This window comes from Otolemur garnettii, unplaced genomic scaffold (assembly GCF_000181295.1).
Source record: "Otolemur garnettii isolate 467f Iridium unplaced genomic scaffold, OtoGar3 scaffold00018, whole genome shotgun sequence".
NCBI classification, from domain to species: Eukaryota; Metazoa; Chordata; class Mammalia; order Primates; family Galagidae; genus Otolemur; species Otolemur garnettii.
The window spans coordinates 13,406,953-13,427,741 of NW_003852413.1; the positions used below are offsets into that span (position 1 = coordinate 13,406,953).

At 36.4% G+C, this 20,789-nt stretch overlaps 1 protein-coding gene across 1 annotated transcript in view; it reads right to left on the bottom strand.

Annotated features, from left to right (window-relative positions):
* CEP112 (centrosomal protein 112) overlaps window positions 1-20,789 on the bottom strand; it is a 423,284-nt gene that overhangs the window by 234,265 nt on the left and 168,230 nt on the right. The window contains exon 19 of the mRNA XM_003786186.3: window positions 14,290-14,397. Within this exon, the coding sequence (XP_003786234.1) occupies window positions 14,290-14,397 (108 nt within the window). The remainder of the gene's footprint in view (window positions 1-14,289; window positions 14,398-20,789) is intronic.

Genomic DNA, 20,789 nt, shown 5'->3' on the forward strand with positions numbered 1-20,789 from the left:
TTAATAGACAGGCATTTTTCTATATGGCTTGCCAGGTAACACTTCCACATCATCCCATAGACTACTCAAGAGTTCTCAGTGGAAACTTTTGCTTCTTGGTTGTAAACATTAGAACTACTTTTGTATAGTTCATTAGACTTGTGGCATTAAGATCCACACTAAGAAACAAGGACATCAGGCTCTGGTGATTTCCATTTAATGAGATAGAGGCTTAACAGCATTAAGTCTATAAAATGTGCAAAATGGCACATAGAAAATATCAAAATAAATTACCCAATTCTGTAAAGCTCCAGAAATGTGGCTCCAGTAGGACAGAGCAGGCGGAAAAGTTAGCACAGTGTCACTAGACTGATTTTATATTCTTACTAAAACATTTTTAAATCTTTATCATTAACTGCAGTTCTACAATGTAAAATGTGGTACCGCATATTCCATTATGTGAAAAGTAAAGAGCTCCTTAAAGATAAACTCAAGGACATGCAATCTTCTATGAGACTTTGGAGTCAGAGTAAAAATACATTTTGGCATAAGAGGTACTACAGTAAGATCTGACTTTTTGAACAATATCTTACAGAAATAAGCACAAAAAATTAGTAAAAAGCAGGCAGTGTGTCAAGAACAGAAATAGAACATGTCATCTGTTGGTGGCCATGTGGCTTCAGCATTAGAAACCTGCTACAACAAAAAGACCCATCTATGAAATCTGTCAACCAATAGTCCAATTTAGTCATAGGAGTTCTTTTTATGTAAAAGTTTAATTGCTGTGCTATTTGCTAGTAGAGGTGGTACACGGGCCTGCCAGTATATATGGCTTCTTCATGTTCTTTTCTTTCAAATCAACCATCAATAACCAACTGTCTGCTGAATCTCCCAAACTTATGACACATCAAGAGCTAAAGGATGGAGGAGAATAGTAGTTGGGAAGCCACTACTAAACGACACATGTGCTGGAAGCAAGTACTCTCTTCTGTAGTTAACTTTCCCATTTAACTCTTCAAAATACTTACACAGTACCTGCAGGTGATGAGTGGAAATTAGCCTGAGCTTTTAAAACTTTTTGAAAAATCAGCTATTACTTCTGTGTTTTTATTTGCCAGATCTCAGTACAAAATCTGGAAGGACTCAATATAATGGTTAAATGCATCAAAAAGTTTCTTATTTTGTGGTTTAACATTGGTCAACTCAAGCCACACAAACTCAGAAAATTAAGAATTTGCCCTTATAAATGGAGTTCTACATTTGGGAAGGGAAACATGTCTTTATATATTTTAAGTTACTTTACCTTAAGTCTGTTTCTCTAAAACATATTCATTTCTTGATAAAATGTGCATTTGTCTTAATCTAGTATACCTCTGCTGTTGAATGAGTATAAAATATAAAAATCACCTGAGTTTGCCAGCTAGTAAGACACATGGGAAGGCAGAAGGTCAACCAGGTTATAAATTCCTCTGACACAAAGAGCTATGTCTTTACTTTCTTTTTTCTTTCCTTATCTCACCCACCATGATGGCTTCCTAAGCCATAATTATTCCATTTTGACTGGAATAATGTGGCATTCAGGAACAAACAAAAAATAGACTTAGAAATAGATAAGAAAGGGCTGCTTCATCTTTCTCATCACCAAATTGGCTTGTCCACCAGCATGGTCTCTGCCTTTCCTGTGGTTGAAGGGATGGAAGCCTGGCTGCTAAGAAGAGTCCTTCCACTCGGCATGGATTCATTCCCTCTCATCAGATTAAGCATGGCGCTCTCACAATTATCCTATCAGTTGCATCATCAATACTTCCTTCTACATTGGATCATTCTCATCACCAAGCAAATACATTTTTACTGTATTTCACTTTTTAAAAAACTTTCCCTTGACCCAACATACCCCTTTAGGTACCACCCATTTCTCTGTTCCCTTCTCTCAACATTTCCCCCCAATATTGTCCACATCTCCTTCTCTCTCCAACCACATCATTCAGGCTTTTGTTCCCATGTTCTACTGAACCTGGGCTTGTCAAGGTGGCTAAAGACCTTCTTGCCAAATCCAGTGGTCAGTTCTCAGTTCCCATCTGAGTTCATCTCTTGGCAACACCTAAAAAAAAATGGTTACTCATTTCCTCCTTCCTGCACATGGCTTACGGGAAATCACCCTTCTAAGTGTTTCCTTTACCTCACTGACCGCTCATTGCCAGTCTCTGTTGCTGCTTCCTTCACCTCTTCCCTGCCTCTACTTGTTGGCACACCCCTGGGCCCAGTCCTCAAACCTCCTTCCTTTGCTCTCTACTCGTGTCTGTTCCCACCTTTTGCTGTGTTGCTCAGCCAGAAAACCTCTGTCACATTCGAGTTCCCTCTGTGCCTTACATTCCATTTCACATAGATTGACAAGTTCTCCCTGTAAAATCTGACCCAGATATCCCAAATCAGACTGCTTGCCATTGCTGCCACCCCCGAACTTCATTCCAGCCTACTCTCCGAGCCTACTACAATCGCCTAACTAACCCGCCTGCCCCTCCTCCTGCCTTCTCCACAATGAATGCTCCACAAGGCTACAGAGATCTCTGTAAAACGCACACCAGATCTTGCTCCAATGGCTCCACCACACCCCGTAGTACTTAACAAAACCCGCCTCTCCTTAGCCTTTGCTCCTACCATTCTCTCCCCAGTTTGCTATACTCGGCACACACCAACGACCTCACAGCTGTTTAGCCTGCTCTTCCCTTGCCTGGAATGCTCTTGCCTTATCTCAAGCTTTTGTGTGATTTCTTCCTGCACTTCATTCAGGTCTTAGTTTGAATGTCACTTCAGTTAATCCTTCATTAACACTTCTTATAAAATGACAACAAATATATAAAGTGATCGCTGCACTCACCTTAGCCTGCTTTCTTTTCCTTCATAGCAGTTATCATTGCCTCACATTAATTCACATTATATTTTAGGAGGAAAGAGACAACATGTGTGTGTGCTTGTGCAGGTACGTGGGTGGGAGTGGCGGGAGTGTTTCCTTCCTCTCTCAGAAGGGTCAAGACTATTTTGTTCGCTGTCATATCCTAGGCACCCAGCAAGAAGTTGAGCATAAAGTAATTGCTCAATAAATAAGTGCTAAGTAATGAATTATTGAGAAGCATTATTTCCACTTTTCATCTACTTAGAGAAGACATGATGAAGTTATATCATCATGTTAGTCAATTTTTTTTAGAAAAAATTTTAAATAAAGTATCTCTAACACTAGACATGAACACTTTATGCCATGGTTACTGAGAAGAACTGACTTCGTCTTTGCTCTCTTAATTTCCACTCTAGGCAAAGTGGGATAAAGTTCCTAGATAAAGGTATGACTTGATTTAGCCTAGATGAGAAAAGTTTCAGGCCAAAAAAAAAAAAAAAAAAAGGAAAAGGAAGAGGAGGCCCTTTCAATTGTCCTTCACTAATTATCATGCCCATTCAATTAATCTAGGCTATTAACACATGGCCTGGACCAAAGAACCCAGGCTCTAGAGCTTCACTGGAGCACTTTACAGCCTACAGGACAAATCTGTGACTTGTAGTAGAGTTGCACCCCCTAAATTAGGGGGTTATTGAAGGAAATCTGAAAGAGTATCATTAGATTGAAGCTCACATTTGTCTTGATCACCACTGAGGAGCAAAGTGGTTGATGTGCACGTAGCTGGGACGCAAAAATTATTTATCACAAACTGGAAAATGAAGGCCAAACAAAAAGACTTTTAAAAGAGACTCTTGCACTTGCACCCCTGAGCAAGAAGAATAAGACAAAGAGACTGAAAACAATACCCTGGATATACCATAAATGCATATTGAGAAACCAATAAAACATACAAAATCCATTTTGAAGAGATTGTAGAGAGACCCACAAATTCATGGCCATTAACTTCATCTAGAAACTCACTACTGAAGAGAAATTTTGTCTAGCTTTCTAATCAGATCTGTCTTTACAATCACCAAAATGACAGCAAACAATTCCCACTTTTATCACTTCTCCTGTGATTCCCCAGTCTCTGCACATGATTTTCCCTCCCAACTCACAAAGAAAATCCTCCAGTAATAAGAGTGTCCTCGTCGGCCTACTGCAGACCCACTCACTTCTGTACCTCTGTCCTTCTCTTCTCTTCTCTAGTTGCAGCAGAAGGCTGGCCCTGCTCTCCAAGGCCAACACCGCCACCCTGGACAAGGCTCTCGTCCACACATCTCCACCTTCTTGGGAACTCTGCCCGCTATATTTTGCTTTCTGCTGTTTCCTTTTCCAGTGTAGATTGAACAATCTTATTTAAAAGCAGCTTGTGCTTTTAGGTTATATTACTTAAATAATTAGAGACTAGGGTGTTTACAAAGGAAAGGACTGAGAATCACATCTCATCTGATTTTTAAATATCCCAACAGACCTTAATTTGAAATTTCCCACTTACTTATCTTGCATAATTTGTTTTATCTTTCATACTGTTGTTGCTACCAAAATAGCTTGTTCCAAATCACAGTACCTTGTCAGAGGTTGGCCCTTTAGTATTTTTGGTAACCATTGACAATACGCGTCTATTCTTTCTGAAGATCTGATCACTTGTTTATCTGCTGCACTACATTTTCTTTAAAGGCTTTGTAGTGAGAAAAGAAGATATAAAATATAAGATTAAAGAATGATATAATGGAATTGCCAAAAAAAATCCCCATAGTTCAGGAAATCCTAGCATGCCTGGTTGGTTGTTTGTTTCCAACTTGAATGAGGTTTGTGAAAAGACAATTAAATTGTCTTTTTGTTCCAATGGGTTATACAGGAAAGAAACAGGAAATCTTGATGAAAGCTTGGGCTTCACAGGATATTTGTGTGAGTATTTATCCCATGTGTTTGATGTTTTTCTTTCCACATCTGCACACTTGATGCCTGCATTTTTGCTAAGATATTTTAAAAGACTACATTGCTGTTTTGACTTTATTACAGTTCCTAGCACGATGCTTTCTGTAAGGGAGGGGCTCAAAACTTAAAACTGAAGAAGGAAACTGAGGCCCAGAAGGTACAAGTCATTCATTTCCTCTGAATGTCAGTCAATTCCCTCATTATAAAAAATGTGAGGACTAGACTGGATAAGTGCTTTTAAAACTTTTCCACCAAAGTATTCCTAGCAGCAGTGAAAATGAATAGTACCTACCCTCTGGGGGATGTGAGGGCATAGCCTGAAGCAGCCTCTGCAAGCTGGAAGTTTCTTTGAAATGTCCTATTTTATCTTAAATATTCAGGAGAACTTTGCATTTTACAAAACAGGAAAGTCTATGTTTGTTTTAATATGAAGTTACCTCAGTAGTAAAACTACTTTGCTTTCCCACCACACAAGCAAGTGCATAGAACACTCCAGGAAACATGCAGGTCGCCTCCCACACTCCTGCCACCTGCTCGCTCCCCCAGTTTGAGAAGCAAGGGCCTGATGGTCTGTCAGCCTCTGAATCTCATCCTGGTGGGACACGCCATAACTATAGCAGTTACAGTTTTACCTTTTGGAGAAAAGAATGGAAAAATGTTCCCACTTCTGTGTGTCTGAATGGCAACTGAGAAAGAGGCAGAAACTAGACATATGTAGGGGAGTAAATGAGTCAGTGGTGCAACCAGAGAAGTCCGTCTATCAGGAGAGGAGCAGGAGTCTGATCAGACAAATGAACAGAACATCAAATCTTGGATTTTGATGAGACTTTAGTAGTAGGACAGCCCTTGACAGGTTCAACATGCTCGTGCTGGGAGACTCACCTTCTCACAAGACAAACCACTGCACATCTAAGTGTCCTTTAGGAAAGAACTATCTTGAAACAACTCAAAATGTTCCTCCCAGTACTATCTCCACGCAGCTTCAATTTCTGCCCCCTGGAACTCCACGGGAGGGTGGGTAAGTGGAGAGGAAGCCAAGATTTTCAATGAAAAATAAAAAAGGAGCATGGCTCTGGTTTCGGTTCTTTTGCTTCTGATTCCACCATCTATTAACTGCGTGCGACTCAAGGAGAGACACGCAACTAGATGTGCTTCCTTTTCTACAACTGAAGATAAAAATAATAAACAATGGTAGCTGCCTCTGGAGAATACTGTGAAGATAGAGAGGGGCTGAATACAGGCAAAGCAGAGCAGAGCCTGGCCCAGGGACTGCAACTGTGGGCTCTTAGGACTCTTTTCATACAGATCAAGCCTAACATTAAATTTATGTAACATTAAATTTATAAATAAAGACATCCGCAATTCTCCTTAGTCTCTTCTTCTCACTGGCAACATAGCCTTATTCCTTTAAATATTTTGACGTAGTTCCAGACCTTTCTGTATTCTAGAAACTCTTTTGTTCCAGTTTGTTACCATCGTGCTTAAAATGTAGTGACCAAAATTGATGTATTCCTTATTTGACCTGATATGGAAAAACAGGCAGGGACCGTGTCCACTAGCTCTCCTGTCCCCCTGGCCAGGCACCACACTCCCCTTATCTGTCTCTTTCTGTCTTCCTCACCCCTCACTCTCACACTTTAGTGACTGATCTTCTAAACCAAAGCATGACATTTTATATTCAACCCCAATAAATATAATCTTCTTAATTCCAGCCTGCTTAAAGCTTCAGAAAACTGATTTCCTTATCCTACATATTAACTACTCCTCAGAACTCTCCAAGCACCGAGAAACTTCAAACTTTTTTTTTTATCCCTTATCATCATCCACTGACTGACAGATGCTTAGAAATCTCACTTCAGGTTGACACTAATCATTCTGAGATGGCCCTCTGAATTATCACTTAACCACATAAAGATACCAACATCCAAACCATATTTCCACATATTGCCTTCATGCAGGACCTTGTCAGATGGCTCAGTAAAGTCCAGATACATTGTATCTACCCCTGTTTCCTTATCTGCCAGCCTGGCTACACTGTTCAAAGTAGGAAATGAGCTTAGTTTAATCGGCTTCATTTTTAGTGTACTCATGCTGGCTTGTAGACACCACTATTGTACATCTACCGTTTGTCATGATAAACTTTCACAGTAAAAACCTTAACAATTTGGAGTGCTGGAATATTGTTACAGTTAACAGAATATTCTGCTGAGGAAAGGTTAACTGGAAAAACACGTGTATATTACTACATCTGTAAATATTCTCCTAAAATACACCAGCTTATATTCCTGTCTTCATGTTTCCTTAGTCAGTGACTGCCTGAGATAGTGATTCTAATTAACAGTTATGTAGCTACAGGAAGAACAAAAATGGCTGAAATCTGCACCAACCCAAGATGCCCTTGTGTGTTTTTGTAAATTCCTGCTATAACCTACATTCATATTATCTATCATTCTCTCATAGAAAAAAAAATGGAAAGATTAATGCAACTGTGTATGGGCTCCTTTAATAATACAATCCTTTAAAGCAGCAGTTTTCAACCTTCCTAATGCCACAACTCTTTAATATAGTTCCTGTGGGTCGTAACTCACAGATTGAGAACCACTGCTTTAAAGAATTCATCAATATCTCTTATTGTGTAAAACATTTTTTATCGAGGCAACACAAACCTACCAAAGCTTAGTAGGTTTTTAAATCTATCCTTCTGAGAAAAGCTTTTGAAACTTACCATGCTTCCAAACAAATTTATATGAATATATTTTTAAAATGAAAAAGTGATTCTATCATAATGTGGATAGTAATGTGGATAGTAGGGGTATAGAAAAAGAATTCACCATGATTCCACCATCTAAACAATAATTAACATCATCGTTTTTTACATTTGTGTCTGATTTTTGAGGTTAAGGAAATTGCACTAGAGGGCGTGTTTTTTATGACTCTTGGTAGATACTGCCAAAATCTTTTCCAAACAGGCTGTGTTAATTTACAATCCACCTGCATATATAAAAGTACCAATTTCATGAAGCTTCTGTGGACTTTAGATGGGACATCTTTGTTAATTCTAATTTGCCTTTTTATTAACATAAAAAGTCAAAAGTGTTTAAGTTTTTCTCGGTGGCTTTTCCTACTGTGTCCAACTCAAAAAGCTGAACTTGTGTCAAAAAAAAAATCACAAAATAAATGCAAATCAAGTGCTGAAATCATTTGGCTACAGTTGGTAATAAATTTGTCATCCACATGATTCTCACCAAAACGAACATCTAATTGTAAAACTCTCCTACGGTACTCTTCACCTTCTCCTACTCACTCTATAGTACAGTAACTTCCGATTCATACTTGTGTTATGGAAAGAGAGTTCTAAAAGTGGTTTTCCTTTCTCGCCTGTTCATTCATTGGTTTGCTTAGAGGAACTGAAATTTTTCTTATGCTTATTAGTGCTTCTAATATGGCCTTTAATCCAGAAATTATCCAATTGTACTTTTTAACTACAGCATAATACAAAGTCGATCTTTGTCTCCCCTTATGTTTCATTAATTATTATTTCTGTTTCCCTCTTGGCTCCTTACTCCCTAATCCTGGGCTCCTCAATATAATTTCTACACCTAGCTTCTAAAACCAGTTTCCCAACCAACCTCCCTTCTGTTATTGAAGCTGTGGAAATTATTCTCCATGACTGTTTAGATTAAGTTTACTTAATAGAAATCCATAACAATCATTGAAGTTGGCATACGTCAAAATGACTTTCAGTTGCCATCAAGTATTAATCAAAAATCAGCTACTTCATTTTTATATTATACCACTTTTTAAAAATAATCTGATAAATTATTCTAACCCCATTGCACTGGCTTTTGGGGTTAGAAACTCTGAAGTTATCCACACTAGGGTACCTTTGAAAATAATCTGCTAATGCTCTGTCTTCCATGTCTCTTCTTCCCTTTTAGGCTTTTCAACTATTGGTTATTTTTACACTATACAAAAATTGTTTTAATTTATTTTATATTTCATTAATACAAATGTATTATGCACTTAATATCCTACAGAGTTCCTGTGGGAACTGAAGTTTTTTAAACAGAGTATTATATAAATGTTCCATAATATGCATTCCATTCTATTGCTTCTTAGTATTTATAAATTAATGTTTAATAAGCATGATACATGCTTATTCTGAAATTTCAAGTAAAAACAGTTTATTTAGAGCATGCAATAAAATTCATCACAACCCTAATCCATAATTCCACACCAACTCCACATATATGTAATCATATAGAATTTTTTACTGAATTTACATTTACATTATGTATAATGTTTAAACAGACACGTTTTAATTAGAAAGTTACAAAGTATTCTAACATAAGCATTAGTCCCTTAACAACATCTCTTATTGTTCATATCAATCTTTAAAATAAGTGCATAGTCTTCTATAACATGGATTTAGCATAACTTATTTAACCATTCACTTTATCTACATTTTTCATTACTCCAAATAATGTTCCAAAACCTACTTAAACACACATCTTTTTGCACATGTGTAAGTATTTCTGTAGGATAAGTTCCAAAAAGTAAAATTTTTGACTTGAAGACTATATGAATTAAAAATTTTTAAAGACTAGAACAGATATATTCTATATAATATGTATAAGAGCAATTTACATACATACACGATTTTTTAAAATAAAATTGTAAAGATCATCTTATAATGAACAGTAACAAGCCCTTGCCCCATTCCACTCCTGCACTGCAGCAACTCTTAATTTTTAGCCACCTCTCTTTTCCTTTCTCTGGTGGTTACTTCCATACCACTTATTGTGTTACGTAGCTCTTCCTTAATTTACTAAAGACAGGCTTTGCTGAGAAGTTTTCTACAATGACAAACAGGAATTCAGCTCATTCACACTCCCTCGCCTCTGCTCTTCTTTTCTTCTCAGTACAGTTCCTCCCATGGTCAACACTATACCTTGAACCTGTATGTCTTGCTTCACTCCATGGGTAGAAGCTCAAATCCCTGTCTCATAATCGTAACACCTCAATACTCTCAGCCTTCCTCCTCCTCCCTCAGCCCCATTCTCCCCTTTCCATACCTATGTCACCTCTACTCTTACTGTTACAATAGCCAGACTGATAACATTTATGTTCTGTTCTGTAACTGCAATTAGTTTTGAGAGTTGAATACAATAATGTAATCTAATTACTGTGACTACGCACATATTCTTCAATGAAGAGTACTTATTTTTCTGGACTACAGCAACTTATTTACTGGTCCGATATCATAACACCTATGCTGCTCTATGAAGAGTGCTTCTGGAAACCAATGACAATGTTGTCCCACTTTTTATATTTGTAAGTTTTATGAGCATAGTAACAGTGATAAATTGTTTTATTCTCACCTCTATTTGATGGTCTTCTCTGTGACATCTGTTCCCACAGGAGGACTGCATTGGCAAGGTCATGTTTGCCAAGGCCAATGAAATGTGAATGTACCAGTGTGCTTATTTCTAAGCCAACTTTAAGAGCCAGTATATGCTCAACATAAGTCCTTTTCCATTTCCCATTTTAGTGTTCCAGATAGGTCACTATGGAAACAGGATTTCAAGATGGCTTTGCATGGATCGGAGATGCAGTCAATCCTCAAAGGACATGTGGCATAAATGAGAAGTAAACTTGTATTGCGGCAAGCCATTGAGATTTGGGATCATGTTTAGCAAAATCAAACCAAGCTATCCACATATTCCTGAAGACTAACTCTCACCCCAGTTCCACATGCTCTAACTCCTCTGTAGCCCTCTGAACAGCAAACATCCTGTTCCTTCCTCATTATTATTCTGATTGCTAGGTCCCAAATCCTTAGTTTACTATCTTGTTTTTCTAAGAATAATCTTAAGTAACCTCTTAAGATTACACATGGGATGCAAACCTTATGAATCCATGTCCACATGTGCCTTTAGGCTGCCTGTATGATAAATGATTTCATTGGGTAAATCACTAGACTACAGAATTTTCAAGGCATTCTCTTTGAGGATCCAGTTTTGCTATGTAACATTGTGAAATTAGTTTGATTCTTTTCCTTCATATATGGTCTGTTTTTCACTCTTCAAGTTTTAGGAAGGGTTTCAAACTCATGTGAGATCAGAGAACAGGCCTGCCATGCAACTGGATGAAGCCTGTGTCATGAGACATATAAAGAATAAAAGGGTCACAGTGAATCAAGGACACTCCTACAGAACAGCAGTACTGTTTCTCAGTTCCAGTTGAGTGTTATGGGAAAATTCGGGCATACGGTTGCCAGATTTACTAAGGTTGCACAATAAGCCTGAAATTGTATATTATGTATAATTATATGTATCCTAAACTTTAACAACTTACTCAAAAATTGATATCAGAAACTAAGGGCTGGCCAAACGAAAACAAATTTGAAGGCTTGATCCTGCCTGAAATCAACCAGTTAGCCTCCTCTGCCTGTGTTTAGAATGTTCCCTTTATCATTGGTGCTCCAGGATCCACAGACGTATTTTTCGAGTCTCTTCCCCTTCAGCTATGTGAAAATCTCTTACATTGTTTCCCCAATAATTTCCACTCTCTAGTTTCTTTATTTTCTCTGTTGGACTCCTAACTAGACAGTGATATTCATCTTCCCTGGATGGATTCACTCAGCCTCCTAACTATTCTATCTTTTTGCCTTTTGTCTTGTCTTTGGAGGATTTCATCAATTTTGTTTTTGATGAAGTTGAAAAGCAGTTTAACAGAGCAGTTATGAGCAGGGAAGTTAAATCTATAAAGCCTGGGTTTGACCCATGGCTCTGCCACTCAGGATTGTGATCTTGGGCTACGCACTTTCTGTGCCTTGGTTTCCTCAACTGTTAAATGAACAATAGTACCTACTTCTATTGTTTGTTTGTTTTTGTATATTCAGTCATTTTTGATTCTACTTTATTTTCTGCCTTTTGCTTGTTTTTGGTTTAACTTGCTTAACTTTTTCTAGTTTCCTAAGGAAGAAGCTTATTAAATAACTAATTTGAAAACTGTCTCCTTTTCTTATATAAGCACACAATGCTATAAATTTTTCCAAAATTACTATTTCTTCTACATTCCATGAGTTTTGATGTTAGGTTTTTATTTTCATTAGGTTTAAATATTTTGTTATTTATTTTGTGATATGTAACCTCACTATATGGTAAAGTAATTTTCAAGTAGTACAAAGCAAGAATTATAAAGAATGAATGTATCTTTTATATGTATAGTTGTTTGATTACTATTAAAAACATTTTAATCAGGCTTGGCACCTGTAGCTCAAGTGGCTAGTGCGTCAGCCACATACACCAGAGCTGGAGGGTTCAAATCCAGCCCAGGCCTGCCAAACAACGACAATTATAACCAAAAAATAGCTGGGCATTGTTGTGATGGGCACCTGTAGTCCCAGCTACTTGGGAGGCTGAGGCAAGAGAATTACTTAAGCCCAAGAGTTTGAGGTTGTGAGCTGTGAGGTCACAGCACTCTACCCAGGGTGACAGCTTGAGACTCTACCTTAAAAAAAAAAAAAAACCTTTTAATCAGGGAAACATCATATAGACAGCTTAGAAAAAGGAAAAGGATGCCAGATGAATCAGAAATTGAACTCTGCTTAAGATTCTATTTAGTTTACCACCTTGAGCAAGTAATTTCACTACCTAAGATGAATAATATGGAATCATCTAAGGCAAAAGTCTTTTAAAAAATAAAACACATACACATACAGCCAACTAAAGGAGATGGTTTCATCAATAATCAAATTAAGGACATTAAAATTCCTTTCCTCTAGTACACACATAACAGACATCCACTGACTGAAACTCAAATCAATTCAATAATAATGAATTGTGTTTCCATTAGAAACTCAAACATATAAACACAATGCAACAGAGGTTGAAATCAACATAAGAGAAAGTTTCATTCTTATAAACTGTACACCTTTCTGTATAAAAAAAATAGTTCTATGTGATACATTACTATATAATACAGAGCTAAGTGTACAAAATAATCAGATGATAAAAGCTATGATTTTAAAGAAAGAAAAAAATGATTAAATGATTAAATTGTGCAGGCCCGCTAACATTTGATGGGAGAGTTGGAACAGGAGGTGAGCCTTGTGGATGAGCATGATCTGCCTGCATGGGGTGGAGTGGGACAGTCCAGATAATGAAAACAAGGAACAACTCACAGACTTTTTTCTCTGTAATTATTTTGCCTTTATGCCATCCCTATAAAAGTAACTTACTCAAATACGTCTTTCTACCAACATTTTAAGATTAAACAACAAAACCACATCCCTAAGGACAGACTAAGGACATGTCAGATCAGACTTTCTTCTCACTAAATTCAAGCTGGTCACTAATCGTTATCAATTAGCAGAAGAACGAAAATTCAGTAATCACAAGGGATTACTCGCTTAATAGGGGATTAAAAATATAATAATAATAAATTATCCATGTTTCAGGATTTACAAGGTTTAAATATTGTCTTTATAAAACATTTTCATAACCTGAGTTACGTTAATTAATGTTTTCCTAAATCTTAAGGAAACAAGGCAAGCAAGTTAGACGAACAAGTACAAATTAATTGCCATCTTAAAAATTCTGAGAATAAAGAGGAATTTGTCTTTTTAAAGAAGAAAATTAAACCCTTTTCATTACTAAATAAAAGGCAGAGCAGTGAGGACAAAATCTATACTCATATGTTCCAGTCCTAACCTGTCTGCCCCTCATCTCCCATAGCTGGAACCCTTTTCCTTCCACTCCAGCTAACCTGGTCATCCCCATCATTTTTGCTCCTTAAACACTCCTGGCTTGCTCTCTTCTCGGGATCTCTGAAAGTCTCCTCCTTCTCCAGAGCTCTCACAGCTGGCCTCTTCCCAGTCTTCAGGACTCTTAGCACAAACATCAGGGCTTCCCTGACCACTGACTCAAGGCCAGCAAAGGGCAAAGTACATAAGTGCACTTGCTTTTCTTCTTCATGAATCAATCATCAAAATTACTTCGTTTAAAAAAATGTTTGCTACTAACTGCCCAGCAAAGCGTAAGCCCTATGAGAGAAGGAACCGTGCTCTCTCCATCACTGCTCTCCCTGTGTCAGTAACAGTACCTGGCACATGGTAGGTACCCAGCACAATTTCCCAAACAAATAAATAATTCAAACTGTGCCAACAGAAACAGAAGATCTCCAGAACCACAATAAATGTTTTAATTAAACATTCAGAGTAACCATCAAAATAGACTTCTATAGAGTATTCAAATTATCCATTCCTGTATTTTATTGAATAAATATTACTTTAAATACTTCAAATATACTGGGATAACATTTCTTAGCAACATTTTCCTTATGCAGATATTCTGTGATAGAAAGAGATGTTTAAAAGAGGGGTTATGTACATATTGAAAAACCAAATGGTGTTATCAAAATAAAAGACCAACCTGCTGTTCGTATCGCTGTTTGACATCCTCTAGTTGCCATAAAAACTCCTTTGACTGTTTTTCACGAAGAGACTTGGATCTAGTTAGATCTGCTTCTACCTTTTCCATCTACAAAATTGAAAAATCAAGTATTAAATTTTTAAACAAAAAATTCCGTTCTATATCTTGGTAATTTGTCTAGTCATTAAAACACCTCAGGAAACAAAATGATGAATTTAAGGTGATAAAATAATAAAACACACATCAATTATTTTAATAGATTTTAATAATTTAAGGACAGAAATTAAAATTGGTATATAACTGACTAAATTCTAATCTTGTACCAACAATGTAGTAGAAATACAATTTTGGACATTCAAATGTTTCTTCAAAAAGATTTAATTAAACTCTTGGTATGTGCTGAATGGGAGCAAATTTTTCTAGATCCTATCTCTGATAAGAGACTTATATCTAGAATAATCTTATAAAGAACTCTTTGGGGGGGGCGGGGCTGGGTTTGAACCCGCCACCTCTGGCATATGGGGCTGGTGCCCTACCCTTTTGAGCCACAGGCACCGCCCCTTATAAAGAACTCTTACAAGCCCAATTATAAACAGGCAATTACACTCCATTTTAAAATGGGCAAAGGATCCAAATAGACATTTTTCCAAAAAAGATATATAATATAAATAGCCAAGAAGCATATGAAAACAGGCTCCACATCACTATCATTAGGCATCTATAAATTAAAATGAGATTGACATACTACTGCAAGCCCCCTAAGATAACTGTAATCTAAAAAACAGGTAATAACAAGTATCAGTGAAGATGCAGAAAATGCAGAATCTTCAACACTATGGTGAGACTGTAAAATAGTGCAGGCCCCCTATAAGACACGCTGGCCATTCCTTAGTAGGTTAAATATAGAGTCACCATGTTATCCAGGTATTCCATTCCTCGCTATAAAATGAAAATGAAAAGATACATTCGCACAGAAACTTCATACAAATGTTCCTAGTAGCACTGTTCATTACAGCCCCAAATTGGAAACTATCCAAACGTCCATCAGTTGGTGAATGGGTGAACAAAATGTGGTATATTTATATTAGCCATAAAAAATAACGAAGTACTAATACTTCAAAGCATTTAGCTAAGTGTCACAAAAGATCACATATCATATGGTTCCACTTATATTAAATTTCCAGGATAGGCAAATCCACAGAAACAGAAAATAGATTAGTGACTAGTTGGCACGTGAATTTTATCTCAACTAAGCTATTATTAAAAAAAGAAAAAAGAAAAGCCATAGACTCCACCACTAGGAGGCCTCACATAATCCAGGCCTAGTGACCTCCCTTAGGTCATCTCCACTAATCTATTACACTGCCACCATCACTCCAGCCCACCTGCCTCCTTGCTGGGTTTACAACATGCCAGAAACGCTCTCACCTCAGGGTCTAGAAGTATCTACCTGATATTCCGTATCACATGGCTTCCTCTTCAGACCCTTAAGGTCACCTTTGTACTGAGGTGGTGATCACACCATTGAACACTTTAGATTGCAGTCCTCATATTCCCAAGTCCACCTACTCTCCCTTTCCCTGCTTTGCTGCTCTTTTGTTACACAGAACATATCACCCTCAGGTTCACATATAATTTACCTCTTCATTAGTGCAGTTTTTAATGTCTGTTTTCTCCACTGTAACATAACACCGTGTTCGCTGATGTATCAGTGAAATGGTTATCAACCATTTATCACAGTGGCTAGTACATATGGGGACCCAATAAATACTAATCAAATGGGGGGGGGGGAAGGTACAACTTAGACAAAACTTGCTGAATTAAAATAGAAGAAATAAAATCTTGCCACCAAAAAAACAAAAACTAAGGGAATCCAGCACCTGCCTTATAGGAAGTGCAAGAGGGGGTTCTTTAGGGTAAAATAAAAGGCCACATTCATACGGGATGAGTTACAGTAGTTCTATGAGGGTAATTAATAGCAATAAATACCTACGTAAAAATAGATTTCAAATAAACATATTTTAGATTATACTGACCGAAAATGCCAGACCCCACTCCATTCTCCTTCTACAGTTTAACCAAAATTTAAAAAAAAAACAAGACTTAAAAATATTTAAAGTTTATATAAAAATACAGGGTTCTCAGTTGCCATAGATGCAAAAGATTCTGCTTCATCACACATCATTCCATATTCCACTCAACTTCCAGTTTTTAAAAAAAAAAAAAAAGTAAACTCCTTTGTTGTGTAATTCAGGCTTTAAGAGAACCTAAGAGTAAAACTTGGTGTGCAAGATTGTTTAATGGTTAAAGAAATGAGAAAGGTAATGAAAGGTGTTGTTAGATTGCCCTGATATGGTGCCTCAGGCACTGACTTTTGCTACATTTAAGAGAAAACTCAAGTATCCATAGCTTAAATAACACAGATCCTTATTTTTTTCCATATGCACCAAAATGTTTAGAAGTGTCCGCTACGCTGGCAGCTCAAAGATGTCAGGGTTCAGGTTGCTACTATTCAACCTTCCCCTAACAGCTGCAAAATGGCTTCTATAGCTCCGAACATCTGGGAAGGAAAGGGTAAAGGATAAAGGGCTAAGGGCAGAGGGTATGTACAGGTATTAGGTGAGTTGAGTCTCCTTTTCAGGGGTTTTCCTACAAGTTCCTGCCAACAGCAAATTACTATAATTATCCTGTTTGCATCTCATTCACTAGAACTACATTAAATGTTCAGCTCCTTCTGTAAGAGTCTGTATTTTTAAAACTGTATCTAAACAAGATCAAGGATCTATTATTAAGAAAGTAGAAATGTATATTAGATGAACATCAGGCAGTTTCCATAAAGTACAGTCATAATAAGTTACTGCTCTTCAGTGGTGTTATAGCTTAAGTAGTTTGACATACACACTTCATATTATACGTGGTACAATTACCTGACTGTACATAAATCCACAATTCAAAATACACAGGGTGTCAAAAAATGTATACACATTGTAAGAAAGAAAAAACTGTAGTAAATTTGTAACACTCAAGTCACATTTGACTTCTGCAATTACAAGAGATGCTGAAGGTGACCTGTGTTCATCTTTTGTTACTGGTATACATTGAGTATTACAACCTTAATACTTTTTTGTTCTTTCTTAAAAAGCATATACAGTTTTTGCCATTTTCTATATATTTTATTGTATTAAATACACATTTAGATAAACTATAAGAAACAATCCTTCAAACATTTTCTGAAATGTACACATATCCACAAAAATAGATGGCAGACTGGAAGAAGGTTATAAATGGCAGAAAGACAGGTAAACATCTATTTCTGTGTTTGACTGAAGGCTCAATAGCAACTAATGTCCTCACAAAAAGAAAATCAATTAACATATTAATTGACTATATCTGTAATTCATTTTGTGAGAGATGATCATTAATATAGGAAAGACAATATATCTTACATGTTAGGGTGCAGAAGGATTGATATGAAAGAGAGATGAAATATATAAATATTTCTAGAAATGTAACTATATTATAATTTACTAACATTATAAGAGAGCATACATAAATTGAGCAAAATATTAGGCTTAACATATTCATCAATAAATTGTATATTATTCCCTATTCAGACCATTGACCCATATTTCATGATACCCATTTGACAACTTTCAGATTATTCAACTTCCATATTTATTTCTTAATATAAGAGAATGAAATTAAATGAATTATTACCAATGGTATTTTTATGAGTATCATCATTATTGCAGAATATCACCAATATACTAAATCCCCCTTAAAGAGATTTAAACACTTTCATTCATATACATTAAAAAGAACAAATATTTTTAACATTTTAAAAAACATTTTATTGACATACAATATAAAGAAAAGTGAACATAGATGAAACTATGTTCATCTAAGTTTCTCAAACTTAATACCTCCATGTAACTAGCACCAAAATCAATAAATAGTACCTCAAAAGTCATTACCTGTTCACCCAAGAATAACCTGGACTGGCTAATTTTGCTTGGTTTTTGTGTCTAATATTAATGGAATGATACAACGCAAACTCTGTCTTCTTTGTGGCTGGTTTCCTTCAACACAGCATCTGTGTGGTTCAAACATGTTGTAAAGTAGAGTTGTAGACTCTCCATTCTAACTGTTGTATAGTATCCCATTGTGTGAACATACTACAGTTCACTTATCTATGTTACTGCTGCTGGATCTGGGTAGTTTGCAGGCTTTTACTATTATAAATTATACTATTAATGTTCTAATAGGGGTCTTTTTGTTAGTATATACGCATTTCTGTAGGCCTATATACTTAGGTATAGAATAGCTGGGCATAGGGTATGCATACATTTAGATGTAGTTGAGACTGCCAAATCATTTACCAAAATGCTTGTACCAATCTACATTCACATTAGTGGTGTAAGTGAGGTTCGCCGGTCGACATCCTTGCAAACACTTGTTATTCTGTCTTCATTTGAGCCCTTCTGCTGGATGTGCAGTAGCACCACACTGTGGTTTTATATTTGCATTTCCCTGATGACTAAAGAAACGAAGCACCTTTTTATACATTAATTGGCCATTGTGGAATCAACTTTTGTGAAATATTTGTTCAAATATTTTGCCCAGTTTTCTATGTGGAGTGTAGTTTGTCTCTATTAATTTGGAGCTCTTTACCTATTCTGAATATGAGTTTTTTGTTCAATTATCTGAATTGCAAATATCTTCTCCCACTCTGAAGTGCGTTTTCACCCTTGTACTGGACTCCTCTGATAAACAAAAGTTGTTAATTTTAATGAAGTGAAATTTTAAAATATTTTGGGTTTTGTGCCTTTTTGTTTCCTATTTAGAAAATCTTTCCCTATTCCCAGTTATCAAACATGTTCTGACACTTTCTTCTGAAATTTTTACATTACCTTTCATTTGTATATTTACGATCTTTCTAAAATTAATTTTGTGAATGGGGTAAATATGGAATAAGATTATTCTCTTCTTTTGCCCCATAAGATTATCTACTTGAAGCAGCACAATTCACTGGGGTGACCACTCTTTGCCACTGCACTGCTGTCCCTCCTTTGACTTGAATCAGACTCATCATAGATCACTGGTCGGTTTTTGGTCCCTTTCATCTGTTTCTTTGGTCATCTTGTGTGCAAAAACCATACTTTATTTACTACAGTTTGATAGTAGTCTCCATACCCGGCAGTATGAGTTCTCCAGCTGTATTTGTCTTCAAGATTACTTTAGCTATTTTCAGTACTTCGTATTTCATACACATTTTAGAATGAAGGGAAATTGTGAGTCCCCTTCACTCTTCCCCCAAAAGCACTAAGATTTTGAAATATAGAATTGTGCTGATTCTATAGATTAACCTGAGGAGAAGTGCACTTTTACAACGTGGGGACTTCCAAACCACACACATGACACATTCCTCAGCTTACTGAGGTCTTCTTTAGTTTCTTTTGACAACATTTTCTAGTTTTCAGAATAGAGGTCTTATGCATCCTTTGTTAAAGGTAAGTGATGCTGTTAAAGGTAAGTGATGCTGTTTTATATTGTTAGAAATGGTATCTTTTTCAAATTTTATTTTCTATTTGTGCTGATAGATAGCAATGAAATTGATTTGCGTTTCTGACCTTTGTATAGTGAGAAACTCAGTCACACAAAGCTGGGCATGGGGTGCGCAGTTATTTAGGTGAATAACTCATTGGACTACCTTAGATGTCGCTCCTCTGTACTCCCTTAATCCCCTATTTACTCCACTACTTACATCGTCTATTATAATCATATATCTTACATGGTGGTCTATTACACAAGGCACAAACATGTCTATAAATAATCTCTATATCCCCAGAATCTCCAGTGTTGGCTGGCACAGAGACGGTATTAATAAAATTTTTCATAAACAAATGAAAGAGAAATCAAATCTGTTAAATCCTCTGACTGGCCAGTAAGTCAATGAAGCAAAGTATTAAATACACAATGTTACCATTTTCACAAATTAGCCAAATGCAGAGAATGACATGTTTTCTTCCTGACATTCCCAGTAGACTTTTTTGTTGTTGTTCATTTTGCTTCTCCAAAAGAGAATAGCTATTGATGAATATTATCAGGAAAATGCTTCACTGCTTCACTTACTATTCAGTTAAGCACTTAGAGATATTTCCTTTTGCTTGTTTTGCAGGGTTTTTGTTTTATTTTGTTTCTCAAAGCCAAATACTTATATATAGTCTTTGGATTTTGCCATTTAGAATTGATTATCACAATGCATTCTATTGAATCATTTTAAATACATTCTAAAATTTTACCTCTGCTACCTGATCTCATTTAAAGACAAAATTTAAAAGAGTAGATTTCTTCATATTCATCAAAAGGTAACTGAGAGAGAGTGCTTCTATTTCTATTGTGTCTTATCATCTTAAGAGTAGTCTAAGGAATTTATTTAAAATTGTATGCCAGCATGAACCTAAAAGGGCACTAGGACAAAGGCATAAGTAATAATAAAT